This window comes from Aplysia californica, unplaced genomic scaffold (genome assembly GCF_000002075.1).
Source record: "Aplysia californica isolate F4 #8 unplaced genomic scaffold, AplCal3.0 scaffold00465, whole genome shotgun sequence".
NCBI classification, from domain to species: domain Eukaryota; kingdom Metazoa; phylum Mollusca; class Gastropoda; order Aplysiida; family Aplysiidae; genus Aplysia; species Aplysia californica.
Window position 1 is genome coordinate 623,475 of NW_004797735.1, and position 22,880 is coordinate 646,354.

General features: G+C 39.7%; 1 protein-coding gene across 2 annotated transcripts; it reads left to right on the forward strand.

Moving 5' to 3' along the window:
• LOC101853023 (sorting nexin-30) lies at positions 1 to 22,410 on the forward strand. 2 transcript variants are annotated; one of them, XM_005105342.3, is made up of 11 exons: positions 1 to 168; positions 2,239 to 2,433; positions 5,160 to 5,270; positions 6,551 to 6,712; positions 7,159 to 7,354; positions 9,364 to 9,494; positions 10,285 to 10,353; positions 13,791 to 13,877; positions 14,290 to 14,394; positions 16,659 to 16,811; positions 17,404 to 22,410. In XM_005105342.3, the coding sequence occupies exons 1-11, from the start codon at positions 40 to 42 to the stop codon at positions 17,509 to 17,511; spliced, it is 1,446 nt and encodes a 481-aa protein (XP_005105399.1). In that variant the 5' UTR covers positions 1 to 39; the 3' UTR covers positions 17,512 to 22,410. The 2 variants fall into 2 exon arrangements, with proteins under 2 accessions (XP_005105399.1, XP_035827474.1); XM_035971581.1 differs by lacking the exon at positions 1 to 168 and adding an exon at positions 284 to 407.
• Positions 22,411 to 22,880: the final 470 nt, after the last annotated feature.

A 22,880-nucleotide genomic window follows, 5' to 3' on the forward strand; every position in this document is an offset into this window, starting at 1 on the left:
CTCCCATCTATTTTCACAGCTGCAGGTGGCGTCTCAGAAATGGCTGCTATAGAGGAAATCGGGGTTCTGAAGGGGGATGATAACAATACTTCTAAACCAGCTGACGACAAAATCAAATTCAAAGACCCACTGTTGACGGGTCTTGACAGAGAGAGTGATGATGATGGGGTATGGTGGTTGTGTGATTTATTTTATGGTTACCCACACTTATCTACGAGAGGCCCCCTGCTGATTTTATGTTTTTGATTTTCTGACTCAGTCAGCAGAGACAGTAGTTTTGGGAACTGGCCAGCAGCAGTCAGGCTCAGCCTCTACAAGATTCTAGATCTATTGTTAGTCATGAACTCAGTGAAGTTGTTCAAGAAATCTGCCTGCTAGAACCCTTTCTTTCACAGTTTGCCCCAATTGTGCGTTTAACAAGACTGCAATATTAATATAATGTGCCGTGTTCATGTCAACAACAATCACTTACAAGACAATAAAGCGAATCTCGACTGCTGCATGATTGATGATACGATTGATAACAATGATTGATTGATTATGGTCAAACTGATTTAGTGATCCAAACTAAACTGGTTGATTTCTAATTCTAAACTCTTATTCTCAAACAATAATTGTTCTTCTATAATTTCATGTTTGTGTAACTGGGTCTATTTTTGTAAGTGTAAATATCCGCAGTGTTGTGGTCCCGTTTCTTTGTTGACAGTTGGATACAGTAATATCTCGCTTCCGGGTGACGATACTGGCCAGATTTTCAATGCATACAATGCCAAACTGCACATTAAAATAGCCAAAGTACAATTTTTTAAACAAATGGATCGTGTCATGAAAAGGAAATGGCTATCCTCACCCGGGGTGAGAATAAAAATACGATCGACCTCTCACCCGGGGTGAGACTTGCCAGTGTTGGCTATTCTCAACCGGTATGAAACAAGACCTGTTGTTCCTAAATTCGGAATACCGTCTATCGGTGTGGATGATCAAATTGACAAAAGCAAAGAAAAAATGATGTTATAGCACAAAAGTAAGCTAATTTGATTGACTTCAAAGATGCCATGGGCTATTTCACTTTTCAAATCGAGCGGAACTACACGGGTCACCATTTTGTTTTGCCCGGAAGCTCTCGCAAGATCTAATGCTCCTCTCTCTGTCTCTCTCTCTCTCTGTCTCTTTCTGAACACTGTCTATCGGTATGGGCGATCAAATTGACAAAAACAAAGATAAAAAAATGATGTTGAAACTCAAAAGTAAATTAATTTGGTCGTCTACAAAGATGCTACGGCTATTTAACTTTTTTAAACGAGCCGAACTACGCGGGTCGCCATTTTGTTTTGTCCGGAAGGCTACTCTCTCTCTTTCTCTCTCTCCCCTCCCCTCCCTCTCTCTCTATCTTTCTCTCTCGCTGCCCAAAGACAAAATTGCTCGCTTTCAACACAAGAGCGCTGGAATGTTTGTTCTCGGCACAGAATTCTACACTTCTGTTATCACTGTGGTTCACAGTAAACGCTACACTGGTTGGCCTAGGGTGTCACTGTGAACGCATACCTGGTGAGAATAGCCAAAAGGCTCGCCTGCGTTATAATTGTCACCGCAGGTGAGAATAAAGGTGGCCAAAAAAAAAAGGGGGGGGGGGGCAGGGGGGACGCCCCCCTGCAAAAGGGGGTGTACCCCCTGCTAAATTCTGAAAGATAATGGTTTGTGACCGTTTTTAGAGCCAAAATTGTTCACAGCACTCCAAAAAACCATTAAAGTAGTGCCGAAAAATAGTCTAGAATGGGTCTTTTCACCCTGGCAACTCAGTCATCTTTTTTACTTGACTTACGGGACAGGGACTGCAACTCTGCGGTATTACCTATATTATCATGTTGCCTAGATATGTGGAAGTGGAAGAGAATGTAAGGTAGGGCCGTAAGTATTGTGTCTAGTGTGTATGATATGGGATGAGTGTGTAGACATACGTGATGTAATTGGTGTGTGTGTGTGTGTGTGTGTAATGAATCATCGAACCAATGGGCCTGCATCTGGACAAGAAAGATATAATTTCTTCTTATATAAGGAAAGCAGTCTTCTGAACTGTTCTTAAAAAAAAAAATCTAAAATGGTCTTTAGTCTAGTATTTGTCAATTGTTGTGTAATGGCGGTGGCAGGGTCATTGGCAAAACTGAAATCATGTCTGTCTTAAAAATATAGTCACATTTTGCATTTTTGTGTTATACATGAATTGATCTTTTTTTTCAGATGGAAAGCCTAGACCTAGAGGCATCTGCAAAGTCAGAGGAAGGGTCTGTGTCTCGAAGCTCAAGCCTTATTGCTAATTTTAGATTGGATGATGATTATGATGGTGAGACAAGGGATTTGTTTATTGTTGTGGATGATCCAGAGAAGCACACCAGTACTCTAGAAGCTTACATCACATTCAGAGTCACAACCAAGGTTAGTTATTGATTTTATGAGGGCTAAAAATGGTTGGAAATTTAATTGTCTCAATTACAGAAGTCTCCGCCTAAGATCCCACCGCTTATGATCTCAGTTCGCTTGAAAAGATCCCGCTGTTTTAAGAAAACAGAATTTTTGCTAACAAAAGTCATTCCTAAGATCCCGCTCTGATCCACTCTGAAGGTCTACATTTGGCTAAGATCCCGCATTTCTGAATAATAATTTATGGAACAAATACCCCTGCGGGCACAGCCAATCAACCACGAGTGGAAAGTTGAGATCAATGGACTGCCCGTTGTGTCAAAGATCTGCCACTCTCGTGAATGTGATAACATTTAGCCTTGTAAAACTCAATGAAACGGTACAATGTTTGCCCCAGATGAGATCACACCGATGTGTGAACTATCCTACACGTTTGTTTTCCCCAAACATCGCACTCGCACCTAAACTTTCCACCTAAACTTACACCACTTTGCTCCAGGTGGGATCATATCGTGCTGTGAACTCTTCCTTGACCATTGCAGCAGTTTTCTCTATTCCCAAGTTCGCGAGACAGACTGAATTTTAATTTGAAATGTGGTCACAAGGTAATGGTGCGTACTGACAATAGGCGAGGAACTTGGTCAGAGAAGGAAAGCTATAAGTTTTCAACAGATAAAGGGAAGGGGCAACTGGATAAGCATAGATCCTGAGACTCACGATAGGATAATAAGTGAAAATGGCACGCCTCATGCCAGTATGCACTGTGATAGGTCATCAAGGTTAACCACTCTTTGCTCGTCATATGTCATAAACCCACCAAGTGGGCATGTCAGTTCATTTTAAAGTGGAAGGAGACCAATTTACCGATTATGAGGCTTAACATGGGTCACCGTAGATTCTTCACGAGGTTCATTGGCTAAGATCCCGGTTCACCTAAGATCCCACATTTTCCTTTCTCCCGGGCACCGGGATCTTAGGCGGAGACTACTGCACTCCTTGGTTTGTACCATACCAGAAACCACAATAACTAGTTTGCCAACAAGTCATAGCAGAAGTTAAAATGAAGTTTGTGAATGCATAATATCCATTACTAATGAAATAGATTTTGATCTCTGTGTAAGACGGCCACCCACTGTCAAGGAGAAAAGTGGCTGTATAAGACAGGTGGCCGTCTTAGGCAGGACTGATCAAAATGAAGAAAACAAACCATTCCCTTCTGAGGTCCCAACCGAAGGTAGCCGCATTGCTGCTGCTGCTTTTTTATCTTGTCTCTGATTTTGTGCAAGGGTGACAATAAAACGAAATGTGTCAGACGAGTAAGACTGAGTGCCATGTTAAAACAAGTACATGGGTCACCACCACTCTGAGAACAAGCGATGCTTCTGTCTCAAGTTTATGTTGACGTCCATTGTTTCTTTGTTACGGACTGGGTAAACAGTGACCACTCATCTCACTTACAATTTGTAATATGAGTTCTGGGTGGGACTTATGGGTTATGAAGGATCACCTGCTTACAAATCTCACCAGCAGGTGAAAATCTGTTACCTATACCTATTGGTCAGCAGTGGGAGGGGCCAACGCAACATGATCAGTTGGTGAGACTACCCAACAACAAAGACAGGTGATTGGATTATGATAGCTGGCCCACAAAGCCCAGGGCCAATCCATATTTATGACAAAACGTAATGGAGCCACTAAGGTGGCCATCTAAGACAGGTGGTATTGTTTGGTGTGATAAGGGTTGTGTGTTAAAATATGGTGGCTGTGGCCGCGTTAGACAGATGACCGCTTTACACAGTGAAATTAAAAAGAAAAAACGCGTGGGGGAAATAGAAAATGGCTGTTTGTACAGGTGGCCGTCACGGCAGGTTCAACTGTATTTCATACAATAGGGATATCAAATTTCATTTGGAGCTGTTTGTACTGAGAACAAAATTGGATGAAAAATTCAGTGTATTTTAAGAATTTCCAAGACCAGTCTGTAATCAGAACAAAGAGGATCTGGTTTTCAGAACTAATGCATCCCATGCTCTTCCAACTTTGCCAGTAATAATGTGAGGCATCATGTTGAAATCAGGTGCTCGTTGAAGTAATGAAATCGAATAAACATGCAAAAGAAATGTTGCTCATTCACCTTTTGATAGCTATATATGTATGTGTGTGTATATATATATATATATATATATATATATATATATATATATATATATATATATATATATATATATATATATATATGCACACAGTGGAACCTGTGTAAGGCAGGTTCGACTGTATATATACTGCCTTACCCTTTTGACTTTGTCGCCACCTCTGCTCCTCCCCAGGCATTTCTTGTCAAATACTTACAGACTCACATTATTGACACATATTTAGATACAAGACACAGACAGGCAAATGACACACACAAACTGACAGACTGAGACACTTATTGTTACAGACACACACACAAACCCAAGCCTCCCTTTCTGCCGTCCTTCTGAAAGAAAAAATTGTTTTAAGGGGCCTCATGGCAGTCTTAAGTTATATGTAAAAATCAGTGGGCAGTGCGTTGGAGAATCTCGTGTTGACTGTCTCATTACTTTAATATTGGGGTGCAGAAGAGAGGACAATGATTAATGATTACATGTGTACACTTTATCAGTCAATATCCTATATCCTAATATTTTTATGCTTGTTTATTTATGTGGACCTTTAGAAAAATTTTTAAGCAATTATGCATGAACAATTTTATATTGCAGACATCCAGAACTGAGTTTGAGGGCACTGAGTTCAGTGTCCGCAGACGTTACAATGACTTTCTTTGGATCCGACAAAGATTAGAGGAGAAACACCCTACTCATCTTGTGCCTGTAAGTACACTGAACTTTGCTCCCAATGGCATTGTAAATCAAACTTGAGACTCTCTGAATGGAGAAAGAATCCTTGTTTTGTTTTTTGTTTTTAAATTCATCAATATTGATAATATAATTCCTTGTATCAAATGAATCTTAAAACAAACAGCTTTGAGGTGCATATTTTAAAAAAAATCTTTTTGTGTGTTGTTTTGGTTGAGATGGATACTTTGTTAAAGAATAAACGAAAATAGACACAGTGTAGTTCATCATGCATTTTAGAAAGAAAGGGAAATGCTAGTTTATTTTACACTCAGGTCAGTTCTCAGTTCAGTTGGTGTCAAGATTAGTCTTGTATGTTTGTGAGATGTGAAGCAGAAGAAAATGAGTGACTTTTCTCTAAATGATACTCATTTGATACCAAAATTACACTTATTCATAGGGGAAATTTATAAAGTGGTCTACATATGAAACTGATATTAATTTTGTAGAGAGCACATCATTGCAACTTCTCTTTTTTTGAGATAGATGGCTCTATGGCATTATCAATTTACAATGCTCTTGTTTGTCGTACCCTCCCTTTCCAAAGCATTAGATGCAACAAAGTAGAAGGTCTTATCCTGCGAACTAGTTTGACACAAGGTTCTATTTATCATAGTTCAAATGAAGACTGTAGTTGTAAGTGTTTTACGGTGCTCGCAACTGCATAAGGTCATATACGAGCGCGCGGGACACATTAAACACTTTCAGTTTGTAAGAAATTTTGAATTTTGCTCAGGTGGCAAAGCCTACTATACTCTTATCGATTTTAGACCACCAAGGGATCTTTAACATGCGCGATTGCACTCGGGACCTCTGAGGTTTTTTTACCCTTGTCTGAGAAGGCTAGGTGTAGATCTTTCCTACCAGAAGATCAGGGGTGTGGCTGAAAGACAGCAGTGAAAAGTAGCCTAGGAATAGCAGTAGAAAGACTGCAGAAAGAGTCAGGAGCCCAGAGGAGGGGGCAGAAAGTGGAGACGAAAGCAGACGACAGTACATTGCTAGAGAGCAGGAAAGGAGGTGAAAGGAGACAACTTTAGAGAAAACAAATTTTCCGTCGCGACCCGAATTCGAACCCGAGACCTTTGAATGAGAGGTGAACACCTTAACCTCTAGGCCACGAAAGCCCCCACTGAGCGCTGTGTATGCACCATGTATTTTGTCAAACTGAATAAAGTTGACTGAAAATACAATATTATGTTAATTTCTTTTGGTCCTTGGTATCATAATATTATTTGCTCTTAAATGATCATTTGCAGCCTCTTCCGGAAAAACACAGCTTAAAGCGTTTGGATCGGTTCAGCACTGAGTTTCTCAAAGTTCGCCAGGCAGCACTACAAAAGTTTCTCACACGGGTGGCTGATCATCCTGTTCTATCTTTTGACACGTGCTTCCAGATTTTCCTGACAGCTAAAGCCTGGGTATGCTATCCAATGCTACTGTTCATGTTGACCTTTGGAAGGTAGTGCTTAGTTAAAAGATGAAAACTCATGGACTTGCTTTACTGTTTCTTCCAATTCTCTTGAATTAAGTGATCATCGTTCGAATAGTTTATTTTTTTAAATATTGTAATGTGAAATGTAACATCAGAGAAATGAATGAAAAAGAAGAGTCCTTGAATATATACTACTGAACCAAAATATATGTTTTTAGAATTGGAAATGATCCTCTTTTAAGCTTTGCTTTTGAAGGACTTAAAATTTTTACAGGCGATATTAACAGAGTTTCTGAGTGCTAAGGCCTGGTCTTGTATTTTGACACTTGTTGTGCCTCTTTTTCATCTAATGTATGTGGTGTGGTATTTATGCGTCGAACAAATAAAACATTTTCACATATATAAGCTATACTATCTTTCCCCACTTTTTAGGAGTTCCAAGCTCACAAGAAACAGGGTTCTGGCTTTTTGACACGTGTGTCAGACTCTCTTCACAACATGTCAGCATCATACATGATGAAGAATCGACCTCCAGAATTTGCTTCCATGCATGATTACATGACACTTCTTCAAGACAAGCTTGGAGTTATGGATCGCATTGCTCAAAGAGTTGCCAAAGAGCAGAACGGTGAGACTGACTGTAAAGCTCACTCTACCTGATTGCTGCACACATGCAACTACCCTGTATTTACAAAAAGACAGGGTATTGCACATGTGTAATGTACACTTACTTGATCAGTTGTTTGCACAGTTTTATAGCTGACAGGACAGCAGTAGGTCCACGTTATGTGCAGGCCTCTTCTGTGCACAGGTGCTGATTTTCTGGATTTCTGAAATTGTCCCACTATGCCTGTCTTCCGTCCTATTATCATGATGTGTTAGTCTAGGGGTCTTTAGGCCATTTCCAGCATAATGAGCATTTCCATCCAGCTTAGTGCCCCTCTACAGATCGTTTATTATGACTACTGGCCTAATAATAAACTGTACTGCAACTGTTATTCATTGTTTCACTCATAGCCAAAAGACGTTCCCGAACTGGTTTTCTATTTTTGAGCATAGATCAATGTACTCATCAGTGAAGAGATGCTGACACCCTTATTTGCATCACCCGACATTGTTAAACCCTTGACTGCAAACCATATATGTACCCCATACGCTAAGGAAAATTTTACAGTGCACAAGAAGTCACAGATTACAATCTTTAATCGACGGATGCATTTTAAGAGACAGATCGGTAAAAACTCTAGTAGAAAGAGAAATGATGAGATGAATTCATTTATTGACAAGATCTGCATAGAATAAGCCATAACGATGTAAACAACTTGAAAGTACTTAGACTAAACAAGCGCTCCGATTCTACACTTTGGCCCTGTCTAGCATAATGTGATTGAAAAAGACAACACACCTAAGCTCAGGCTACCTGTCAAACTATATAATATATATCAAATCAATAAAAAGAGAAATGAAGAAATGGTGTTATCCACTGACAAGACTGATAGAACAAGCCATAGCGATGTAAACAAGTATAAAGTATTGAGACTAAACAAGCGTTCTGAGTCTGTGTGTCAGCTCACACGATACGTTTTAAGTAAAACAACACACCTTGTTTTGTTTTCCATTATAAAACTTTCAGTCCAACAGTCTATGTATAGATATGATCTCACGTCTAAAATGACAAGCTTTCAAGAGATGTCACTCTTTTTATTTAAAACTTAGTAGAGGCTGAAATAGCTTCCTATCAAAGACATGGGTTCTAGCCACCATTTGAGATACATTTACCGCGTAGTCAAGGGGGAGTGGCGTCGGTAGCCTAGTGGTTAGGCTACCGGACTCGTAATCGTGAGATTGCGGGTTCGGGGGTTCAAGCTTCAGCTCGGTCCGACGTTGTGTCCTTGGGAAAGACACTTTACATGAATTTCCCACTTGGGTCGGTCCTATCGGAGACGGACGTTAAACTAGGAGGTCCCGCCCCTTAAATAACCTAATAGTGTTGATAGGGGCGTTAAACTCATACCATTTTCAACATTTCTTTTTTGGTAGTCAAGGGGTGAATCATTTGGTTGAATGCTCTAAAGCTGTTGCTAATGACCAAGGCAGATATTTTTAAGATCAAGGTCAATTACATATGTGTAATTGATAATAGGCATTACCATTATATGCAGTGCTATTTTCAAATGATTAATAAAATCCTTCTTTGACATCATTTTTTAAATGGCCTAGCAGGCTTTCTCCGAACTAAGCTATGGTTAAGTTGGCCGAAAAGGCTGCAGACCCCAGTAAAATACAATATGATCAGTAAATTGTAAGTCAGCGTCTGTGCATTTCCATGAGGTTAGAAAAATTCAGGATTTTTGTTCATGACCAGTTAGCACTTCTGCTTCCCAGCAGAGATATATTTGTTAAATGTTCTCCCACAAGGAAATCAACTTCTGATCTTCAATGTGTGACGATGATGTGCCTAAATGCTACACCATAGAGCTCAGGTGCATGGTGGTTTAGGCTGAGGAAAGTAGGACTCAAAGGGTTATGGCTATGTTCTGTTGTTTTTTAAAAGTTGTACATTTTTTTCTTTCGTATTTTCTGTGCTGTTTTATGTCATTAAAATCATTTACCTCATTATTTTGGTTGTAATTCCAGATTACATGGCAGAACTCTTGGAGTGGGGTCCTTGCTACACCCTTTGGGCAAATTCAGAAGACCATTTGACGGGTGCATTGCTGACTATGTCTAAATCTGTGGATGAGTGTCTCAAATATGTAAAGGAATTGGTAAGTTGCTCTTTGTTTTTGCTCATGCTCCTATCATTGTCAAAGAAATGTGTAAACAGGTGTTCTTTTCTTTTCAACAAAATTGACAGGCCTACAACTGCAACATAGCCTTATGAAGTGAGGTCAGGATAATTCATTTAATCAATATTTGATATTTGGGTGTAGAAGTTTTTTTTGCAGCACTCGCTCAAAGCTCTATAGGTTCAGATACACCTCTGTAAGATTTGGAATGTGGGTAAGCCACACCGAGTTCAAACTGTGCCCTATCTATTCATTAAGCTACCAACTTGGCTTTTTTAGAATCTAATCGCGTGGAAGGAAATGTCATTCCTGAGTTACAGCTGCATAAGCGTTATGTTTTTCAGTGTTTGATGATGATCATTATAGAGTTCTTTACAGACATAATTTGTGATCTGTTATTGCTTCCGCTCCCTTTTTTTCATTTGGACGGAAAATATTTTACTTATCTATATTGTGAAGTATCGGAGTGTATTAAAAAAAAAATTTTAATCCTCCTTTTCATGAGACGAAATGTTAGCCTTGGTGGGTTGTTTTCACAGTCTGCACATTTCAGACTGCAGATGGTAAGATATAATATTGCTGTTATCCCTGTCATCCTTTTGTCCTTCTTTTTTTGTTTTTTGTTTGTTTTGTTTTTGTTAATTGGGCTCATGCTTGTCCTTGTCACAATGTAATCCTAATTGTGGTCTTGTATTTTTGTCAATTGAAACTCTAAGGTGGGGTGGAGATTTGTCTACTCTATTTTTTGTTTTTGTTTTAACCTCTTCAGATTGATGACACAGACACGAGATTTGCTCAGCCACTGAAAGAATATTTGTTGTACTCGGAGTGTATTAAGGTAAACCTGGTGCTTAAAGTTTTTCTGTAATGACCTTCCTTTTTAAGGCTGAGTTTTTGCTTTTGTTTTCTTTGTTTGGTTTCTTTTTTTGATTCTTTCTTTGCCTGTACTGACTTGATAATTAGGTGGTGTTGATGTACTATTCTAGTGGCTTTAAAGTGCAGTCACAAGATGTAGGTTTGATCTGCTACCCCAGTTAAGACATTGGCTGTGGGAAAGGTAATTTTTAGAATTTTCATGAACTACCACTCCGGTGTCTGTGGTATTGCGGTTAGAAGCTTTGCTGTCACACACAGGAGAGCTTAGTATGCTTTCCAAGTAGGGAGAATTTTTATTCAGTATCTCGGCCTTTTTGCTGGGATGTTGTATCCTTCTCAACCTGGGTTGGTCCTGTCAGGCCAACATCTAGTACGCCAACATCAAAACTTCCCTCATAAAGGAGACAGTGGAAAAGGAATGTGACCCAGTAGAACTGAAGACCACAGCTCTCGAAACAATTGACTCCTACCCTAGTGATTCAATTCATATTTACACTGATGGGTCAGCCTTCAAAGGAACTATTAATGCAGGCTTTGGGGTAAGAATAAAACATCCTGACAAAACATGTGAAGAACTATTTGATGCTTGCGGTACTTCTTGTACGAATTATGAGGCAGAGGCCATCACCATTGAAGCAGCAATCCTCCACCTGACCAACATTTTCATTATGTATCCAGACAAAATCAAGGACACTATTATCTCCACAGACAGAAAATTAGTACTCCAAGCTTTGGAAAACATGAATTTCGAAAGCCCAGCCTGCCTTTCTGTGACGCTAACAATTAGCACTTTCATCCAGACCTATACCGTCGACATGCCTTTACAGTGGATACCTGGCCATAGCCACATTCAAGGAAATGACAGAGCAAACACTCTTGCCGAGAAGGGAGCATCACAAACACAACCTCAAATCCCAGTTTCACAACAGAGAGTCAAGAACATCATCAAATGCAACACCATGGAACAGAGGCTGAATGGATGGGCAATGGGCAAAACTGGAAGAACTGTGTTCGCACACATGACTGCTCCCAACTCAAAAGATGCACTAAATTCCCTGAGTAGAAGAGAACAAGTTACTATCTTTCGCCTGTGAACACAACACATCCCACTGAATTCTTACCTAAATAGGATCTGTAAGGGTACCCAACCCGACTGCCGGTTGTGTGACTTCCAGGATGAAACAGTATCACACCACCTCTTTACCTGCCCTGCACTTAGCGACCTGCATAGTACGTACTTACCTGCCTACCCAGACATCAAAAATACTCTATACAACGACAAAACACAACTGATAAAACCTGTAAATTCTTTGCCATATCGACAGGCCGAAGGATCGGAAAAGAAAAGTATTACTTTTATATGACTTGCATATTAGCGAATGATTAAATAGTCAAAGTGAGTCCTGCGTCTTGGAGACATTTCATCACCTCTCGCACCCGTTTGTCTTGAGTGTCTTTGTCTGGGGCATGTATGTTAATGTCATCGATGTGACCTACTGTGCCATCTTGCTCACGAAGAATCTCTGCCATTTTGTGCTGGAAGACCTCTGATGCTGATGAAATTCCAAAGGGTAGCCTGTTCATGCAGAATTGGCCAAATGGAGTCAGGAAGGTAGTGTACTTTTGAGATTCCTCTGATAGCGGAATTTGCCAGAAACCCGATTTTGCATCCAGTTTTGTGACAAATTTACTGCCTGCGAACTGTGTAAGGTCTTCCTCTACGGACCTCAAAGGATGGACTCTAGTCTCTCTGAGGCATGTTCAGTCCCTGAGCGACAAACTTTCTGGTAATGTCCGAGTTTGTTGCAGGTGTTGCAACGTGCTGTACGAGCTGGACATTGAGTCCGTGGGTGGTTGGAATAGCCACAAAATCTGCAGGATGAAGTGAGCTTACTAGGTACGTTTGGGTGTTGAGATTGCGTTTGTGCACTGGGATAGGGGCGCTGAGGGTTACGATTGGTAAGTTGTCTTTGGTTTTGGTTCCATTTCACTGCCTCTACGTCTGCTGTCATGGAGTCTTGAAGGGCAAAGCCCTGGGTTGCGGCGTCCTCTGTAGAACAGCAGATGTCTTTACACTTTTCCAGTGTGAGTTGCCCTTCTTTTAGTAATTCTATGCGAGCCTGTTGGTTTTCAGTGCCCGTGACAATTTTGTCTCGTATCTATGAGTCTCTGCAATCGTTGCAAAAGTTGCAGCTTTTAGCAAGTCGTCTAAGATCTGCCTGGAATGTTTCGAAGGTTTCTCCGTGCGCTTGGTTTCTCTTATTGAATTTGAAACGTTCGTAAGTTTCATTTTGTTCGCCTATGACGAACTCATCGAATTTAAAAAAATAATTTCTCGAAGTGAGCGGTCGTTTTCACCTGTAGTGAATTGGAACCCATTGTGGATTCGGAGTGCTTCGTCGTCCAAGCTATGGAGAAAGAGTGCAACTTTGAACCTTTGATCTAAGTTTTCTAGGCGTGAGAGGATGACATATGTATTCCATCTCTGCTTGAATAACTTCCAGTTTTCTACTGGATTAGACCCCAGGACCAGTTTGTCCGGTGGTTTGATACCTGCAATGACCGGTTTCGTGGTCTCCTCTTCGGCCATCTCAGGGCTAGATCTAGATCACAGTTTACACACAAATTACCTGAGTTATTAAACAATAAATGTGCTCCGTCCTTCAGAATATCCCTAGATCTTTATTATTTTGCCCAGATGTTGCACGATATGTATAGATTGACATTGATTCTGGGTTCTTAGTGTGACCGCTGCCACCATGTTGTGTTTACCTCAAGTCCAGATCCGGACCCGGAAGTCTCGCTCTCCTACTTCCGTGGGTCCCCTCAGGTTGCCAATTGTCCGTTTGACGTTAAGTGCCAAAGTACACATAATACTACAAAAATAGCCAAGGGAAAAAATATTAAAAATTTATTTTTTTTCAAAAATTCTAAAAAGTTAGCGTCATTGTATTTGGAATTTCACGGTGCACGTACCCTCCAAGTTTCATGTCTTAATCTTAAATGGTTTTTGAGTTTTTAGCTTTTAAAAGCCAAGAAATGAACATTTTGCAGAAAGGAGCAAAAACATATCAAAATTGCTTTGGAACACTGTATTGGCTTACAATGTTACAAACTTTAAGGAGCTATCTCTTTGGGAGTGTTTCCATTCGATTTAGGACATAATTTTCAAGGGAAGCTTCTTAAAACCCCAAAAATCACTGTTTGGACCCAAACTGGACCCCCCAAAACCCCTGTGTGGCCTTTAAAAAAAACAACTACCTCTATGGTATTTTCAATTGCTCTCATATATCATATTGTAACTAAACTCTGTTAACTGCAAGAGACTAATGTCTTTAAACTAATTTAAAATGCCCTCCTGCAGTTATATATCTGCTGTTGACATTTGTTTATTTCCAGACTGTTTTAAGAAGACGGGATGCTATCCAGAATGAGTATGACATGGTTGTTGATGAGCTGGCAAAGCGTAAGGATGACAAGGACAATGTGAGATTTACCTTTCTCTCTTGAGGTTTAATTTCATCACTTACAATTACTCTTCCCTCTTCGGTAGTCTAAACTGTCATTCAGGTGATCCTAATTCAAAAGTCTTTGTAGTTTTGAAAATCTGAGAAAATGAAGATTTTTTTTTTCCTTTTTTTTTACATGAGAGACGTGAAGTGCTTTGTTAATGCGATGTCCTGTGTACCATGCGATTCTGGATTCTTTCAGATAATATGTATATTTACTGAAGTTGCTATGTGCAATTAATGAGCCAGACAGACTTGGATAATAAGCTAATTGTGAACTTTTGCACATTATTTTTTAAAAATGAGTTGATATACTGGTTTAATGTCCTTTGCCAAATCTCAGAGGTTGTCGTTTCTCTTGAGCAGCTTTTATTCCTCCCACTACACAGATCAAGACTTCGGATCAGACCTACTCGATAGGGGCCTTACTTGGCAAGGATCCTGAGGATGTTAAACAGCAGAAACATGATAAACTGGAGGTGCAAATTGCAGATGTGAGTAGCTACTCCTGTTTTCAGTTTATCGGTTTCTTTGCAAATTTTTTGTGGTTTGTTTACATTCTAATACATTTTTGAAATGTTGCTAGAGTTATGTTTAGCTTGTTTGCATTTTTTTTTTCTCTTTTCTTTTTTTTTTAAGTGACTGAATTATTTCCTCTGGTGCACTCTTCTTTTTCTCCTCCTCCTCCTCCTCCCATTGCTAGAGTGTGGGGAAAATGTTGATTCTCAATCCTGCACAGCACAGACAGTGCATCTAGTCAGGACAATTTGTCTTTGTTCTGTATAATCCCCTTGCTTTTCCAGCACTAAAAACTGTTTTAGGCCATTGTTGGTCACCAGACTGCAGTTTTCTGTACCCTGTGACAGTTATGTGAACTAGGGAGAGTATAACAAAGTGCTTTGTCTGTTTGAGCTAGGAAGTGAAATTACAGCCTTTTAATTCCATGCCTGCAATGCCTTTCTGCTGACTAGGACTCCCAAGGCTCTTTTTTGTTTCTTATATGCTGAAATGTTTTTAGCATAAGCAACTTGCACTTGAGAACTGTGTGGGCTTCATCTGGACCCGAGATGACCATGTTTCTCATTCCTCTTACAGTTAGGTTCAGGGATTTGAAGAATCAAACCTTTTAGAAGAAATAAGATAAGATCGAATACAAATGTATTACCGTCGAACCTGTGTACGACAGAATCGCAAGGGAGCCTGAAAAAAATTCCATCTTAGACATTTTCCGTCTTAAACAGGGGAATTTTAGGGGAGGGGGGGGGGGGGGGTTCAAAGGCCCAGCCGGTGGGATCTAGGAGCGCTTGTCCAATCGGTAAGCAGTGGTCAAAACTTCACATCTCTCAATTGCTATCCTGTCTGATAATGACATGCGTCAGTCTTACGTATCCAATTAACACCTGTGCTTGCCTTTCATAGGACCACTGTTTGACCTATTACTTTACTTTACTTTACTTTTCCGATCCAGCGGCCATTTGGGTTCTAGCCCTTCGGTCTGTGGATATGGCAAAGAATTGACAGGTTTTAATCAGCTGTGCTTTGTCGCTGCATAGAGTGTTTCTGATGTCTGGGGAGGCAGGTAGGTAGGTGCTATGCAGGTCACAAAGTGCTGGGCAGTTAAATAGGTGGTATGGTACTGTTTCATCCTGGCAGTTGCACAACGGGCAGTCGGGTGGGGTATCCTTGCGGATCCTATTAAGGTAGGAATTTAGTGGTATGTGTTGTGTTCGCAGGCGAAATATCGTGACTTGTTCTCTTCTTCTCAGGGAATTTATTGAATCTTTAGAGTTGGGGGCTGTCATGTGTGCAAAATTTGACCTATTAAAAACAGGAACATTTGAACATCTCCTTTGCTTACACCCTTAGCCCCACCCACGGGTGTAACAAGCAGTCGACCAGTGCCACCCCTCACTGCCGTCATGTCGGGTGTACAATCAGGGCGGCAGGCATTGGTCAATCTAATCTCACACCTCTGACTTCTGGCTACCCAGGAAAGTTTCAGTAATGGCTCGCTACTCAAGCACTTTCACTGGCACTCATGAGATAAAACACTCACACTGCCCTGACCATCTGTATCGCTCAGGGCTCACATGATGGGGTAACATCTACCCCCAAATTGCACCCATACTTCCCTTCCTCGCCCAGTGGCATGGCCATGGCGTTAAGTTTAGAGGCTGCGGAACCAAACTTGCGAGTTTTGTTTCAAATCAGGGCTGAGCGGGCAAAGAATTTTCCGTCTTAGAAAGGCGAAACCCTTGGAAGGAAGTGGATTTTTCTTTCCATTTCCGCGTTGGACAGGTTTCCGTTTTATACAGGTAATTAAAGAGGAATATATCAAAGGGGGAGCGGGGAGATTCCGTTAAGACAGTTTTCCGTTTTGTACAGGTTTCCGTTAAGGCAGGTTGAACTGTATTTCCATAAAGAGAAATTTGCTGCGGCATGGTAACTAAATACAGGCACACTCACTCATCAACACAATCTCTCTATCTCTTTATCTCCTCTCTCTCTCTTTCTCTCTCTCCCTCTCCCTCTCTCTCCCTCCTCTCTCCTCTCCCCCAACCCTCTCTCTCTCTCTCTCCTCCCCTCCCCCCTCTTTCTCTCCCCCTCTCTCTCTCTCTTACATACCACACACACACACACACACACACACACACACACACACACACACACACACACACACACACACACACACATACACACACACACACACACTCACACACACACACTCATTACAAAAACGCACTTTGCTTTCCCTTAGTTGGTGCATCAGATGGAGAGCCTGAACGACAGGACAGTTGTGGCCAATGCTGACTTGAAGGCGGACATGGAGCGCTGGCACAAACACAAGCAGAGAGACATGAGGGAAACCTTCATGTGCCTGGCGGACATGCAGATTTCCTACTATGAAAAGGTTTGGAATTATGTGACTCTTTTGTCGTAGTCACTCTTTTGTCGTAGTCAGTAGCATCTTGAATATTTTTGCTGGGCTTTGGGGAAGATGGAAATCAAAATAGAAGTGTTTGTGTTTTGGTTTTGATTAAAAAGTGGGTGGTTGTGGGTGCTGTGATGTGTTCTGCTGGTTCTTTTTCTTGACCGTAATCCCAGCTGCCAATGGAGCAGGGATGTAGATACAGTCGAAACTGCTTAAATGGCCACCTGTCCGAGACAATCATCTGTACAATCAACCATCTAGGATGCCACATTTCTGTTGCTTCTACTTCAATTTTATTTTCACAGTCATATAGAAGGGTTGACCGTACATAGCATTTTAGAACTTTCATGTTGGTAGTCATTCTTTGAGATATTTCTATTTTTCAGGATAGGGCTCATTTTATTGAAACTAGCCTTAGCCATTACAACTATCTGTTTTATTTCTGTCGAATATTTGGCATCAAATATTATTATATATCCTATATATTTAAACTTTTGGACTTGTTTGATCTTTTTACTTTGATTTAATGGTATTGGGGTGTTAATATCTTGAATCTGATGATTGTCTGCAGTGTCTTGCTGTGTGGGAAAACACCATCCGAGCCATCCAGAACAATGACCATATCCAGCTCCCGTCAACCGCGGCCATAACAGAGAACCATGAGGATGCTGTTCTTTAGGCTCTGGAAAAACGGTCTTCTCTTGAATAAAGGAAGCCACTATGACAACACTTTGAAAGAGGAGATTTTGTCCCCTCTACGCAGTCTTATGATTATGACTCCAGGGTAAAAGCTTTGCTTGTGCTCATGCCTGCTGATATGATGTCACTCCTATGAATGGCTCAGCTGTGGCGATGTGAAATGCAATCACTGTAGATCTCTACACATGAAGAGCTGAAAGATTTTTATGGAAAAGAGAGGGTTGTTTTTCCATGATGCATAGCTTGGGTTATTAGAAAATGTGTTCAAGCTAATTCATAACAGATTTTTCTGTAAATATATGAAGATTAAATTGATTACTGCATATACTTGAAAGGTTGCTGGATTTTTTTGGATTAAAGTCAGAGTTTTTCAGTGACATGTGTGATGTGCACCTTGGCTCAGCTTCAAATTCTTGGGTTTATCTCATCCCAGTGTTTGCTCACTTCAGCTTTTACAAGAGATCCCCTTGAAATTAGATATTTACTAACTTGTAGACTTAACAAATTATTCCAAGTGTGGTTTTTTTTGTTGGAAAAATGTACTCTTAAAAACTACTGTTCTATATAAGTGAAAACCGAACCGTTTTTTCACTTTTGAAAAAATCACCCATCAAAGTATGAAAATATATGCAAACTACAAAATTAAAAGCTTTTACATTGGTACTTTATTTTCACATATTTTGGCCATATGAAATGTTTGCCAGAACTGTTATGAACCAATTCTTAATTTTTTTTGCAAGCATATATCAGAATGGCTCACTTGCATGCAAGAGTTTATGTCTTATTTCAACATTCTTACATCACTCACCTTAATTCCATATCCCATATAGGGCCTACAGGATGAGTTAAACTTCTGTGCAACACAATGCTTAAATTATTGAGGTGTACCAAAGGCAGTTACATTCTTATGTCGTTTGTAAGCACAGCTTTAGAGGGAATTACATTCACTGGTAAATGTTAGTACCTGACTAGTACCTAACGCATGCACCAAGTCGACCACTACACTCAAAATTGATGTCATAGTCTGCATTTGTTTTTTGTTTTGTTCCTTCATATCACAGCTCTCATAGCTGCCAATTAGGGGTGCAGATTTGATGTTAACCATGTATGAGGGACAACCTGTGAGTGATCCCAGTAGTGTTCGTAAGCTTTGTTCACCCATGTCTTCACTGTTTCATCACAGCCATTCCTTTCATAGGGACCAAGGGGCTTGTGCAATGTTCTTTGTTTTGTGATCGCATATCTTTATGTCATTTTGGGAGCGTTTAGATGCATGGATATGTCTAATGTACTTTTGTATATATTTATTATGTATAGCTTGTTTTAGACTCTAGATAGTCACCTGTACAATAGCTGCTCGGAGGAGTGGTCCAGTACTGAGGCATGAACATGAGTCTGGGAAATTGTCAGTAGTCAGCTATGGTGAACTGAAAGTAGAAAGTGTTTTGCTTCTAAACTGGGGAGTGAAAGAAAAGAATGAATTTGTACTCTGGTGTATAACTGTTAAAATGACAGAAGAACTGCTGTGATTTTGGCTATTTAGCCAAGCATTTTGATTTGTATTTTTCACATTGTATATCTGTGGTGAGATGAAAACGAGGGGATTTTTTTTTCTGTTGTATGTTGTTTAATAGATGAAAACACCATCCCACCTTTCACTTGACTCTTTGGTTTCTGTATTTATTTTGCACTGTCCTTAATTTATTTTTTGGATTCATTGATCAAGAGTTGATGCAAGTAGATCAGTGTGAATGTACATTGTGTCTGTTGTGTTCCCTGGTAGGCTATTTATCTAATGTGACAACAAAATGGTGTGTATCAATTGAATGTACTGCGTAAGCTAGAAAATTAGCTTTTGTTTTCTGCCAGGCTCAAGCAGCTTAATGCAACATTTTCTTATTAGTTCCTTTCTCCCCCCGGAAACAAATGCATCATCAGTCGTTATTTGAGGTATTGGCGTGTGTCCATAGGGCATGGATGTGGAGAAATTATTTTTCTATATGATAAAAAATGACAAGAGGGTAAAAAAAGGAGTAGGGAGAAAGGCTGATTGGTACTAACAGAAAAGGCTAGTTCCTAAAAAGGTCTGACGACAGGGTGCAGGAATTTGAGATGGAGCATAAGATCTCATTATGGTGAAAGAATGCAGCAGATTCCTCTTTCCTTTGTTTGTACCGAATTGAGATATTGCTGGGAATAGAGTAGATCATTCCAGGTTGTGGTTTACTTGTTTCTGTACTCCAGAAAATCTTCAGAAAGGGTAAAAAGCTTCTGCTTAGAGAAAAATGCATTCGCTCTCCATGAGGCCTGAGAAAGAGAAGAAAACCTACACATGGGTAAGACAATTTGTTTTTTGCTGTGCTTACAAGTTGGGAATGTATGTGGACAGCAAGGCGGGATGTCTCTTTATTGGTTAGTCTGTCAGTATTAATCATTGCTTTGATTTTTCCTTAAAAGGTTGTGTATTATGTTTAGGAGACGAAAAGTATTGTATGATGAGTATTTTTGGTCCACACACATGTTTTTTTATCTGCTTGTATAGTGTGTATAAATTATTTGAAGTTTTAAGTTAATCTGTTTGTTGTTGATGCCAGAAGCCAATAAGGTGTGCTTTAAAAAAAAATTATTTCTTCCCAAATGGACTCTACTTTAGGATTTTTTTTTACATTTAGGGCTCTTATTGTTTTGACAAATGATTGAAACAGTATCAGCTGCCAGTAGTTTCCCTTCTCGTCAGAGGTAAGGGGCACTGAGTTTAGACAAGGTGGTATATATTTAAGTGACCAGACAGTTTGGGTCGTATTTATGCTGTAGATGATAGTAAAACACAGGATGTGCCAAGCACCAGCATTGTAATTGTCTGTGAAAGGTACTCTCTTTCAGTCTTCTCTCTGTAACCCTGTTGTTGGTGTCAAAAGATTATGGACTTCTGTGCATGCAGTAGCACTATTTTTACAGTTGTTTCCAAAGAGTTCTGAGTAGTTTATGTTGCCGATCTCCTTCAATTACTCATCAACTTCAGCGGGGAAAAAAGGTAATGTGTTACCTATGAGTGAGACTGATGCGCTAAACAAACTCATGGCAAACATTGTGTAAGGGTTGTTAGAACAATCTTGCTAGTGTATGTTTGTTAGCAGTCATTATTCTAATAATTTTTAAGGGAAACACTTCAAGTGTTTGTTTTCTTCTAAAAGGAACTCTGCTTATTTCAAACACATGGCAAACATTGTGTAAGGGTTGTTAGAACAATCTTGCTAGTGTATGTTTGTTAATGTTAGCAGTCAGTTAATTTAAATGGGTTTACATTTCTCTGTCAAAACCATGTTTCTCAATCTCATCTAATGAAGGTTTATGAATATGTCTGAGTTGTCTTTATTTTTTATGGTGTTGGTTTCTATGTCTTAGTCCTTTTTTTCCCCAGATATTTTCAGTGATTTCCAGCATCTTTGTACATCTTAGTGTTTACAGTTGTGTCTGCCACTGAAGGGGGCGAATAGTTAACAAAAATGAAGGTTTGAATAGAAAAGTTGTAATTTTTGTCATGAACATGTCTTTGGCAGATGCCCTGGTGTTTCTGTTTTCCTAACCCAAATCTGGTTTGGATGTGGCTGCTATCATGCTGACTCACCGATGGCAAGCACTCTATTGCAATGTCATTTTTTGTCTTTGTTTCCCCTGACAGTACGTCATTTTAACTTATGAGAGAGAAGTTTGGCTAACTGTGTGCACTTTTGTTGAATCAATCATGTTTTTCCCTGAACTCTTGCATTATGATCTTTATCAACATCAATATAATTCATATTCTTGAATAAGTGTTTCAAACATTGGAAAGTTTAAGAATTTTTCAATATTGTATGATTTCTCCACACTGTTTGATTTTGAGAATCAGGATGTCTTTTCCATTGCATGAGGCTAGTCATTATTCTAATAATTTTTAAGGGAAACACTTCAAGTGTTTGTTTTTTTTCTAAAAAGAACTTCTGCTTATTTCATAAATTAGTCTTTGTGAAACTTAAACAAGGCTGCATGCATGCTTTTTACGTTATAACCCAGTAGAAGGAAGCAGTATAACTTTACCGATTCAGTGCTGTATTGTAATAATAGTTTGTGGTTAGCTTCAAGGCCAGTGTTTCTGAAAAATTCTGCCTATACCTAGTTTTCATGTTGAATTGAGATCAGTTGAAAGAAAGTCAGCTCTTATTGTCTCTGATTGAGTTTGGCTTAATATTACACATTGTCAGACTTCGCCTCAAGTGTTTTTAAAGCCTGTTCTGAATGTCTGGTTACCTAGATATTTGTTATTTTGTAGTTTTATGCTATAGCATCGCTGTGTTTGAAAGTTGTTCTTTCTTTCTGTTCCAGTTTGATAAATGTGCTCGACTAATGAACAAATTCCACAAAACAAAATTGTTGTTTGATACTCGCTGGCCATTTATTTGTATTCTTTATTCTTCTATTGAGGCGATGTCCTTTGTGGTTTATGCGTGTGAAATGCTGCACTATACAAAAAAACCAGCAACACCCACACGCATGTGAATTGACCATGTTACTTAAAGGGAGAGAGCTTGGGAAGTTGTCCCTAACTGCTCCTTTGTTCAAGATACAAGCAAAAGCTCCTTTTTCATCATGTGCTGATTCAGCTTTCTGGAAGACTTAGTTGATGGTGGACAAACGTTCATGATGTAATTTCCATTTTTTCTTTGTCAATCCAACATTCAATTCGCCGGACCCACCATGTTGTCCATTTCGTGTATTATATAATCACATCCTACTTACCATACGCGTGATCTATGGATATCTGTCTATCTGTGTGTACCTGTAGTTTATACATCAATGTGATTTTTTTCTACAGGAATAAAATACCAATGGGGAGATCGCACTTTTGCTTTTGTATTGTTGTTTATCAACGGTCAGTGTTATTACACTGTTGGTTCAGAGCATAAAGGTGGGGGGTTGGCGGGTGCTCTGGTGTGGTTTGCTCCTTCTTTCCTACCAAACATCTATTGTCCTGATCTCTCCTCCTTCTTTTACGTGTTTGTTACTCTCTAATAACACCTCTAGTTTTCAGCACTTGTATGACCTTATATTGTGTTGCAAGTGCCGTAAAACTCTTACTAAAACTAAAGAGCATAAAGTATGGGTGGTCTGAGGGCACTGCTGACAGGCTCTACTTTACTCTAATTTTGCTGTTTTGTCGGAATGTTTTCCTTTTTCCTTACACTAAGGGACCATAGCCGTGTCCACGTGTTTCTCTCTTTACTCATGCTCACAAGCAGCGCAAGTGGTCATATCCAGGTTAGAAGTAAAAGATAAGGAAAAATGATATCAATTAATAAATTATGAATGGCA

Excerpts from the sequence above, each read along its gene's own strand:
- LOC101853023 (XM_005105342.3), top strand. The coding sequence starts at position 40 with ATGGCTGCTATAGAGGAAATCGGGGTTCTGAAGGGGGATGATAACAAT. Across the intron at positions 7,355-9,363 it reads AGTTGCCAAAGAGCAGAACG|ATTACATGGCAGAACTCTTG; the intron begins GTGAGACTGACT and ends TTGTAATTCCAG. Across the intron at positions 9,495-10,284 it reads TCAAATATGTAAAGGAATTG|ATTGATGACACAGACACGAG; the intron begins GTAAGTTGCTCT and ends TAACCTCTTCAG.